The sequence below is a fragment of the Manis javanica genome, chromosome 11, assembly GCF_040802235.1.
Source record: "Manis javanica isolate MJ-LG chromosome 11, MJ_LKY, whole genome shotgun sequence".
In the NCBI taxonomy this organism is placed as follows: Eukaryota; Metazoa; Chordata; class Mammalia; order Pholidota; family Manidae; genus Manis; species Manis javanica.
The window spans coordinates 24,441,583-24,453,303 of record NC_133166.1 but is presented as its reverse complement, the minus strand read 5'-3'; the positions used below and the strand labels follow the sequence as shown (position 1 = coordinate 24,453,303).

Here is an 11,721-nt window from a genome sequence, read left to right as displayed (position 1 = left end):
CAGGGAAACTCTAGAGAAGTAAGAACACAGCCTCCATACACAATTCTGCCATGAAGGATGCTGGATCTGAACACCCCTCCAAACTCCAGCATTACTCGCTACACTTTAGTTTAGATACCCCCAAGTGAGAACACAGTCTACATTTCACTGAAGCTTTTCCATAGCAAGATCAAAGCCCACTGCATCATTTCTCCCTTCAGCCTTGAGCAACATGGTTGAACTGATGGACAAACTATTTTCACATCACGACTGAACTAAGTGAGCACCCACAGAGCCAGTGGATACCAATCACTGACTCAAACCCATACTCACAGATGAAAGCTGAGCTCCAGAACTGTGAAAACATAGTTCTTGTGAACATATTTCCTGAACCAAAAGCTCCACTGAGTTCTCACAAGTTATACTGTATTTTAGGATATAGAAAAACTGAATCTGAAGTTTGGTGTGGGATCACCCCAGTCATAATGCTTACAAAAGGTGACCTAACTTTTCTTTCCTATGTCCTGTGCTCACAGGAGTTCTCACTGTGGTGGGTGGGGGTGCAGACATATTTAAACCAGGGAAAAGAAGAAGGAAAGGTGGGAAAGAAGGGAAATTATACCACCTGCCTATCCCTACCCTTTAAGGAAGGCACATTTCCATCCCTCAACCCACCAGCAAGCTCACGCCCTGTGCTTTCCCTCAGAATGATGACTGAAAACCTCACACACTGTCAAAAGTGACCGAGGGTTGCCTAACAATCTGTCCCATCCAATTCATATGACTTGTGGCCTTAATTTTGCATGTGTTTAGTTCATAAGTCTGAGGGTTAAAAAGGACAAGGGAACTGCTGATAAGTGAGGACATGAGAATCCATGGACAGCAGTGAAAGTGCAGAGAGGAAAGAGGCACTTGTCAAGGGCCCCAGCCCCAACCACAAACTTGGGTCTCAGGGCAGCTCCACTCCTCTTCTGTCCACCCAAAAAAGAACATCTGGGAGCAGAAAATCAGAGACAAAGAAGGAAGTGAGGAAGCTCATAGGCATCACATAGAGAGGATCTCCAGTCTCTGAAAACATCAGAGTCTGTGATGTAGATGGAGGAAAGGAGAGATCCTGGCTCTTGAAAGGGCCAGACAATGTGAGTCTGTGCCCTCAGGTTGAGAAGAGTTACCACCCCTAAAGGAGTAAGTACAATAGGCGAGCTCTCCACTAAGGCTCCTGGGCAGGAGCTAACAAAGACGCCATCTTAATAAAGCAGCCCAAACCCAGAGATGCCAGAAGACCAACCCGAAGGGTATTCTAGAGTCAGTCCAGAGCAGTGTCAGGGGCTCCAGGTTCAAAAACAGATCTGTCTATAACTCAGGCAAGTCCCGTTCACATCTGCTGTAACCATGATAGGGCAACAATCTTCATTTCTCAACCAGGGGCCACTTCTCAACCAATCATTATCTAATGGAGGCAGTGGTGTGTTCCACCAAGAACAGTGGTGTGGAGTTGTGCCCTGGCACTAATTTATCACGTGATATTGGGCAAATCGTGCAAGTACCTTTAGCTCTATTTTTCTCACTGTAAAATAAGCTTGCAGAGGTTTTGTGAGCTTTAGAAACAATAAAATGTAAGAAGTTATAGTGTTATATCTGCAAAAACAGCAATGCTTTTCATAATTAACCAGAGAGATTATTACATAGTTTGAGAGATGGAATCTTTAGCACACCTTCACCAGGGCCCAGTGAAGGAAAAAAGATGGCTTACATCTGGTTTTCCAGGTGCTGCTGGGCCGTAGAGAGTGCAGTTAAAACAGTCATTCACTGACCAGCAAGGAGACCTCTACTATGAGAAATGGACACAACTGTCTGGTGGGTGTAGGGCCATAGGAGTATTCAGAGCTTTCTATCAGAACATTTTAAGGTACCGTTAACAGTTAATAAGTCCACTGTACTGAATGATGGTATTTATCTGTTATTTGCTTCAGCAAATGATTATTAAACTCCCATTTTGTGCCTGGGAGATGTTAAGAATGGTGCACAGTTCAGGCATGACTTCATGAAAATTGGTCATGTTGGGCAGAAGGTCGAAAATTATAGCCTGCTAACCAAATCCAGCTTGCAGCCTGTTTTGCAAATAAAGGTTTTTTGGGGAATATAGTTACAATCACACATATAATATTGACAATGGCTGCTTTCCCACTATAATGTCTAAGCTGACTAGTTGCAACAGAGACTATATGGCCCACACAGTCTAAAATATTTGTGAGCTGACTATTGCAGAAACAAATTCAAGGACTCCCTAATCCTGGAGGGGCCATACACTAAAGACAATAGTTTTATTTACAGGTGCTCAACTGATCAGTCAGTTATCTTCCAGCCCAAATCCCCATGGTAACTGTCCTAGAGTCAAAGCTAACTCTACATCTCTACATACATTGCTGTGCTCTTCAGCCAAAAGGTTCCCCAAGCCTGCTACCTACCCTGAAAATCTGCCCAAGTGGCTGAGAAAGAGGGATGAAAAGGACCAATAGAAAGGTTAAACAAATCAGTTATTGGTAACAAGGGACGAAGGGCAAGAATTACTATGACAGTATTTGTCAAGATAGTTTTCCCTTAGCGGGTTCTACTTTCAAGACAAAGACTGATTCTTATGAAGAACTCATGCTTGCGCCTAGTATGTTCTCACCCCAATTTGAAAGATATAATTAAGAATAAATAATAAGGAATAGCATTACTTCACATTGCAAAATTTTATTTACTAACACTATTAGAAATTATTCTAGGTTACCATTAAACCCAAATGCTTATGATACACTTGTTCCTTCCAAAAGATTATAAACAATATTGTTCTGGTATCCCCTGCAGGACGTAGATAAATGGAGAACAAGTTGAACATCTCATGGTGCTGGCTTCTGGGAACAGCTCTTCTCATCCTGTGTCCTTCATCCTGCTTGGCATCCCAGGACTTGAGAATTCCCAATTTTGGATTGCCCTTCCATTCTGTGCCATGTACGTTGTGGCTATCGTGGGCAATATCACCATCCTTCATATAATCCGAACTGACCACACCCTGCATGAGCCCATGTACCTTTTTCTGGCCATACTGGCTATCACTGACCTGGTCCTCTCCTCTTCCACCCAGCCTAAAATGCTGGCTATACTCTGGTTTCATGCTCATGAGATTGAATACCATGCCTGTCTCATCCAACTGTTCTTCATCCATGCCTTTTCCTCCGTGGAGTCTGGGGTGCTCATGGCTATGGCCTTGGACCGTTATGTGACTATCTGCTTCCCACTCCGCCACTCTAGTATCCTGAAGCCATGTGTAGTGGGCAAGCTCGGGGCAGCTGTGATGGCGAGAGGGCTTCTGTGGGTGAGCCCCTTCTGCATTATGGTCTCCAAGATGCCCTTCTGCCCCAACCATGTCATCCCCCAGTCATACTGTGAGCACATGGCTGTGCTGAAGCTGGTGTGTGCTGATACTAGAGTAAATCGTGCATATGGGCTCTTTGTAGCCTTCTCTGTGGTTGGCTTTGATATAATTGTCATCAGTATGTCCTATGTGATGATTTTGAGAACTGTTCTGGGGTTGCCTTCTGGGGAGGCTCGACTCAAGGCTTTTGGCACATGTGCTTCCCATATCTGTGTCATCTTGGCTTTTTATATCCCAGCCCTCTTTACTTTCCTCACACACCGCTTTGGACAGCATGTGCCCCCAGTGGTACATGTCATGTTGGCTAATCTCTATCTACTGGTACCTCCCATGCTCAACCCCATCATCTATGGAGCCAGAACCAAACAGATCAGAGACCAGGTTATTCAAGGATGTTGTGGAAAAGACCCCTGAACCCAGGGGACAGCATCACAACCACACCAACTACCCCTCTGACCTGGGGACATACATGCAGAAAGTTTGCCATGACCATCGTCACAAAGTCATCTCTGTGAACCACTGGCCCAGAGGTCAGCAGCTCTCCAGAAGGGAAAGGAGCAATTTTAAGGAAGCCCAGAACAGGAGCAACCTGAGAGTTGTGATTGATAATAAATATTGAGCACACCTATGTTTATGAGAAGAAGATAACAGTAAAAAAATATCTTCACCTGTCAAATTAGTGATGACAGGAAATGAATGTTATCTTCCATCTAGTAATGAGGTGAAAATTATTTTTATCCTTTTAATAGAAATGTAGGTTGGTATATTTTGTTGAAAAGGACCTTAGAAATTTCCATCAAAACAGTTAAAAATTACATATATTTTCCTCTTCTTGAAGAAATAAAATTTTAGTAAGAAATGTGCAAAGCTATCTATAGTTTCATTATCTTTAAATCAATACATTTCTTATCATTGATTCTAGGAAAATCAAACAGCTATGGCATTGAAACACAAACATGAAGTTGCAAAATGTTCTTATATGTTTTTATATTTAAAAGAAATTTTAAAGATATCCCAAGAATCATGAACTTTTGTTTTATTTCCTTCCTGATGTGCCTCTCAGGACATAAATAAGATACTTCCTGGTTTTGGAAGATTGCTCTTGAGACTCAACTTTACATTTGGAGAAAACACAGAATTAAAAGGAAGGACTTGTGAGACTATATTCTCTGATGAATGGAGGAGGGACAAGAGAGTGAGAAAATATAAGCAAACATCCATTTCCTGATCATTCAAAAGGAATCAGTGTGGGTGCAGTAGGACTAAAACATAGATATTGTCTTATGGAAGTTTATTGCTCCACAGCCTACTTGCAAATCAATCCAACATATATGAAACCAAAGAATGTGAGGTACGTGCTCTTCTCATTAACATAAAAATCAAAGAAAATTGGGCTTATTTTTATGGAGAGCACCCAAGTGTAACTTTGGCCAGTAGAAAGAACTTGGGCTTTAGCTCCAGATAAGTCAATTTGAACCCTTTTCCCATTTGCTTCATGTATCACCTCAATCAAGTTACTTCAACAATCTGAGCCTCTGAAAAGATATCTGCACCCCCATGTTCAAGCAGCACTATTCACCATAGCCAAGAGATGCAAGCAACCTATGTGTCCACTGATGGACAGGTGTTTCCAAGGGGTGGAGAGAAGTAGTCCATCTCCATATCAGTGGGTAATTACATGGGTAAGGAGGGCTTATCTCAACCTGGGAAGTTGGGGGGCGCCTTCGCTTGCTTCTGCTTCAGCAGGAAAGAGAGAGACATGGAACGATGGCTTGTAAACAATAAACAGGTTTTAAACTTCATTTGTCCCTTTGATTTCGGTTTCAAAGCTAATTTGCCCCGGGATTTCCCCTCCCTCCCTAGAGTTACACTAGGGATGTAATGTATAACACAATCAATATAGTTCAGCTGTGGTATGATGTATAGGAAGTTGTTAGTGGAAGAGATCCTAAGTGTTCTCAACTTTAGCAGAACATTTTTTTCTTTTCTTCTTATTATGTCCACATGAAATGATGAATATTAACTAAACCCAGTATAATTATTTCACAACATTATGTAAATAAAACCATGAAGTTGTACACCTAAAACTTATACAGTGATGTATGTCAAATATTTCTCAATAAATCTAGGGAAAAAAGACAGCTTGACCTTCTATTTGCACTATAATAAAATGATGAAAAAGATGCCCCACACTCCTGTTCCATGCTTAAACCTTTGTCTTCTAATTGCTTATTGAAAGAGCAACAATTAATATTTTTTATTCCCTTTTTTTAATTTTAATTTTTATTTATTTATTTATTTTTTTAGATAAGTATTTTTTATTGAAGGGTAGTTGACACACAGTATTACATTAGTTTCAGGTGTACAACACAGTGATTCAACATTTATATACATGATAATTCCGGGTACCAGCTATCACCATACCAAGTTGTTACAATATTTTGACTATATTCCTTATCCTATACATTACATCCCGGTTACTTATTTATTTTACAATTGGAAGTGTGTACTTTTTTTTTTTGTGAGGGCATCTCTCATATTTATTGATCAAATGGTTGTTAACCACAATAAAATTCTGTATAGGGGGGTCAATGCTCAATGCACAATCATTAATCCACCCCAAGCCTAATTGTCGTCAGTCTCCAATCTTCTGAAGCATAACGAACAAGTTCTTACATAGTGACTAAGTTACATGGTGAACAGTACAAGGGCAGTCATCACAGAAACTTTTGGTTTTGATCATGCATTATGAACTAAAAACAGTCAGTTCAAATATGAATATTCATTTGATTTTTATACTTGATTTATATGTGGATACCACATTTCTCTCTTTATTATTATTATTTTTAATAAAATGCTGAAGTGGTAGGTAGATACAAGATAAAGGTAGAAAACACAGTTTAGTGTTGTAAGAGAGCAAATGTAGATGATCAGGTGTGTGCCTGTAGACTGTGTGTTAATCCAAGCTAGACAAGGGCAATAAAACATCCACGGATGCAGAAGATTTCTCTCAGAATAGTGGGGGGAGGTTCTAAGCCTCACCTCTGTTGATCCCCATTTTCTCACCTGATGGTCTCCCTGCGACTGTGCCTGTCTTAGGTTGTTCCTCCCTTGAGGAATCTTACCTGTCTCTGGCTAACCAGTCATCTTCCGGGGCCATACAGGGAAATGTTAAGTTGGTAAGTGAGAGAGAAGCCTTATTGTTTGAAAAGGTTAGCTTTTTACTTCTTTGCATATTTTATGCCCTGTGGCTTCTATGCCCAGCATTTCTCTTGAGGTGTCTTTACCACTTGGAAGAATTATGATACTCAGTAAATTCGATATGAGGCACGAATACTACTTAAGGGTTATAATTAGGAAGGAAGAAGAAAAGCTATAGAAGTAGCAGGCGGAAGAAAACATGGGAAGATTGATTATTTTTTTGACATATCTTCTTGTAGAGTAACTTCAGCATGTATAGGTTTTAAACTACTTATTAAATTACACACACACATTAACATAATAGGAGTACAGTTACATAACCAAAGCATACCTGTTATTACCAGCCATCTCCAGTGAAACCAAGAAAACCAGTTAGGCACCTTAGGCATTTGTGAAAACTTATCTATGATATGGTGGATATTGTCCAACTGAACTTGAACAGTCTGAGAGAAATCAGACAAATTAAAACAACCCATTCCTGGGGACTGTTCACATCCCATATGTTCTTTTAACAGTAAATAGTCTGTAGTTGTAAGATTTTGGAGTGCTACAATTTGCACTTCTCCTAATTCTTGGTTGAGTTCCAACAGTTTAGATCCAGTCAAATTTGTTGTTTTGCCGTATGCACAGGCCAGCTTAGGTATCTCGTTCTTCATTCCCATGGCAAGTCCAGGAACTGGTGGGATGAGTGCATCTACACCTGAAGCAGTGCATGGATCTTTGTTGGGATTTTTTGATGGTCATCTTCTGGCATGAGTCTTCCCGAGAGTGCTAATGTTGGAAGTTCTTTTTCATATCATATCTCAGTTCATTTTCGGGGTAGCCAAATTAGGCTTGATCCTCTGAATAAACACAAAGAAGCCCTTTGCCTACACTTTTATATGCCCTTTATATCATTGTGTAGAACTCATTGGAGGTCACCACACAGGAACTGCTTTTTTTTTTATCATTAATCTACACATACATGATGAATATTTTATTTACAAGGCTCTCCCCTATACCAGGTCCCCCCTATAAACCCCTTTACAGACACTGTCCATCAGCATAGCAAAGTGTTGTAGAGTCACTACTTGTCTTCTCTGTGTTGTAGAGCCCTCCCCTTTCTCCCACCCCACCATGCATGCTAATCTTAATACCCCCCTTCTTCTTCCCCCCCCTTATCCCTCCCTACCCACCCATCCTCCCCAGTCCCTTTCCCTTTGGTACCTGTTAGTCCATTCTTGAGTTCTGTGATTCTGCTGCTGTTTTGTTCCTTCAGTTTTTCCTTTTTTCTTATACTCCACAGATGAGTGAAATCATTTGGTATTTCTCTTTCTCCGCTTGGCTTGTTTCACTGAGCATAATACTCTCCAGCTCCATCCACGTTGCTGCAAATGGTTGGATTTTTCCACTTCTTATGGCTGAGTAGTATTCCATTGTGTATATGTACCACATCTTCTTTATCCATTCATCTATCGATGAACATTTAGGTTGCTTCCAATTCTTGGCTATTGTAAATAGTGCTGTGATAAATATAGGGGTGCATCTGTCTTTCTCAAACTTGATTGCTGCGTTCTTAGGGTAAATTCCTAGGAGTGGAATTCCTGGGTCAAATGGTAAATCTGTTTTGAGCATTTTGATGTACCTCCATACTGCTTTCCACAATGGTTGAACTAATTTACATTCCTACCAGCAGTGTAGGAGGGTTCCCCTGTCTCCACAGCCTCGCCAACATTTGTTGTTTGTCTTTTGGATGGCACCTATAGTCCCACTTGTTCATTTTTGCTGTTGTTTTCCTTGCACGGGTAGATATGTTCAAGAAGAGGTCACTGATGTTTATGTCTAAGAGTTTTTTGCCTATTTTTTTTCCAAGAGTTTAATGGTTTCATGACTTACATTCAGGTCTTTGATCCATTTTGAGTTTACTTTTGTATATGGGGTTAGGCAATGGTCCAGTTTCATTCTCCTACATGTAGCTGTCCAGTTTTGCTAGCACCATCTGTTGAAGAGACTGTCATTTCACCATTGTATGTCCATGGCTCCTTTATCAAATATTAATTGACCATATATGTCTGGGTTAATGTCTGGATTCTCTAGTCTGTTCCATTGGTCTGTGGCTCTGTTCTTGTGCCAGTGCCAAATTGTCTTGATTACTATGGCTTTATAGTAGAGCTTGAAGTTGGGGAGTGAGATCCCCCTTACTTTATTCTTCTTTCTCAGGATTGATTTGGCTATTCGGGGTCTTTGGTGTTTCCATACGAATTTTTGAATTATTTGTTCCAGTTCATTGAAGAATGTTGCTGGTAGTTTCGTAGGGATTGCATCAAATCTGTATATTGCTTTGGGTAGGATGGCCATTTTGACGATATTAGTTCTTCCTAGCCACGAGCATGGGGTAAGTTTCCATCTGTTAGTGTCCACTTTAATTTCTCTTAAGAGTGACTTGTAGTTTTCAGAGTATAAGTCTTTCACTTCTTTGGTTAGGTTTATTTCTAGGTATTTTATTTTATTTGATGCAATTGTGAATGGAGTTGTTTTCCTGATTTCTCTTTCTGTTGGTTCATTGTTAGTGTATAGGAAAGCCACAGATTTCTGTGTGTTGATTTTGTATCCTGCAACTTTGCTGTATTCCGATATCAGTTCCTGTAGTTTTGTGGTGGAGTCTTTAGGGTTTTTTATGTACAGTATCATGTCATCTGCAAATAGTGACAGTTTAACTTCTTCTTTACCAATCTGGATTCCTTGTATTTCTTTGTTTTGTCTGATTACCGTGGCTAGGACCTCCAGTACTATGTTAAATAACAGTGGGGAGAGTGGGCATCCCTGTCTTGTTCCCGATCTCAGAGGAAAAGCTTTCAGCTTCTCTCTGTTCAATATAATGTTGGCTGTGGGTTTATCATATATGGCCTTTATTATGTTGAGGTACTTGCCCTCTTTTCCCATTTTGCTGAGAGTTTGTATCATGAATGGATGTTGAATTTTGTCAAATGCTTTTTCAGCATCTATGAAGATGATCATGTGGTTTTTGTCTTTCTTTTTGTTGATGTGGTGGATGATGTTGATGGACTTTCGAATGTTGTGCCATCCTTGCATCCCTGGGATGAATCCCACTTGGTCATGGTGTACGATCCTTTTGATGTATTTTTTAATTCGGTTTGCTAATATTTTGTTGAGTATTTTTGCATCTACGTTCATCTGGGATATTGGTCTGTAGTTTTCTTTTTTGGTGGGGTCTTTGCCTGGTTTTGGTATTAGGGTGATGTTACCTTCATAGAATGAGTTTGGGAGTATTCCCTCCTCTTCTATTTTTTGGAAAACTTAAAGGGAAATGGGTATTATGTCTTCCCTGTATGTCTGATAAAATTCTGAGGTGAATCCATCTGGCCCGGGGGTTTTGTTCTTTGGTAGTTTTTTGAATACCACTTCAATTTCGTTTCTGGTAATTGGTCTGTTTAGATTACCTGTTTATTTCTGGGTCAGTCTTGGAAGCTTGTATTTTTCTAGGAGGTTGTCCATTTCTCCTAGTTTTCCAAGCTTGTTAGCATATAGGTTTTCACAGTATTGTCCAATAACTCTTTGTATTTCTGTGGGGTCCGTCATGATTTTTCCTTTCTCGTTTCTGATACTTTTGTTTTGTGTTGACTCTCTTTTCCTCTTAATAAGACTGGCTAGAGGCTTGTCTATTTTGTTTATTTTCTCGAAGCACCAGCTCTTGGTTTCATTGATTTTTGCTATTGTTTTATTCTTCTCAATTTTATTTATTTCTTCTCTGATCTTTATTATGTCCCTCCTTCTGCTGACCTTAGGCCTCATTTGTTCTTCTTTTTCCAATTTTGATAATTGTGACATTAGACCTTTCATTTGGGATTGTTCTTCCTTTTTTAAATATGCTTGGATTGCTATATACTTTCCTCTTAAGACTGCTTTTGCTGTGTCCCACAGAAGTTGGGGCTTAGTGTTGTTGTTGTCGTTTGTTTCCATATATTGCTGGATATCCATTTTAATTTGGTCATTGATCCATTGATTATTTAAGAGCGTGTTGTTAAGCCTCCATGTGTTTGTCAGCCTTTTTGCTTTCTTTGTACAGTTTATTTCTAGTTTTATGCCTTTGTGGTCTGAAAAGTTGGTTGGTAGAATTTCAATCTTTTGGAATTTACTGAGGCTCTTTTTGTGACCTAGTATGTGGTCTATTCTGGAGAATGTTCCATGTGCACTTGAGAAGAATGTGTATCCTGTTGCTTTTGGATGTAGAGTTTTGTAGATGTCTATTAGGTCCATCTGTTCTAGTGTGTTGTTCAGTGCCTCTGTGTCCTTACTTATTTCCTGTCTGGTGGATCTGTCCTTTGGAGTGAGTGCTGTGTTGAAGTCTCCTAGAATGAATGCATTGCATTCTATTTCCTCCTTTAGTTCTGTTAATACTTGTTTCAGGTATGTTTGTGCTCCTGTATTGGGTGCATATATACTTATAATAGTTATATCCTCTTGTTGGACTGAGCCCTTTATCATTATGTAATGGCCTTCTTTGTCTTTTGTTACTTTATTTTGAAGTCTGTTTTGTCTGATACCAGAATTGCAACACCTGCTTTCTTCTCGCTGTTGTTTGCATGAAATATCTTTTTCCATCCCTTGACTTTAAGTCTGTGCATGTCTTTGGGTTTGAGGTGTCTCTTGTAAGCAGCATATGGATGGATCTTGCTTTTTTATCCATTCTATTACTCTGTGTCTTTTGATTGGTGCATTCAGTCCATTTACATTTAGGGTGATTATTGAGAGGTATGAACTTATTGCCATTGCAGGCTTTAAGTTTGTGGTTACCAAAGGTTCAGGGTTCACTTCTTTACTATCTTATTGTCTAACTTAACTCGCTTGTTGAGCTATTATAAACACAGTCTGATGATTCTTTATTTCTCTCCCTTCTTATTCCTGCTCCTCCCTTCTTCATATGTTGGGTGTTTTGTTCTGTGCTCTTTTTAGGAGTGCTCCCATCTAGAGCAGTCCCTGTAAGATGCCCTGAAGAGGTGTTTTGTGGGAGGCAAATTCCCTCAACTTTTGCTTGTCTGGGAATTGTTTAATCCCTCCTTCATATTTTAATGATATTCGTGCTGGAAACAGTAGTCTTGGTTCGAGGCCCTTCTGTTTCA

The 11,721-nt window shown here is 39.9% G+C and overlaps 1 protein-coding gene across 1 annotated transcript; it reads left to right on the top strand.

Moving 5' to 3' along the window:
- The first annotated feature begins 2,860 nt into the window (after positions 1–2,860).
- LOC108408891 (olfactory receptor 52R1) lies at positions 2,861–3,814 on the top strand. Its single transcript, XM_017679165.3, has one exon. The coding sequence runs from the start codon at positions 2,867–2,869 to the stop codon at positions 3,812–3,814; it is 948 nt and encodes a 315-aa protein (XP_017534654.3). The 5' UTR covers positions 2,861–2,866.
- The last annotated feature ends 7,907 nt before the right edge of the window (positions 3,815–11,721 follow it).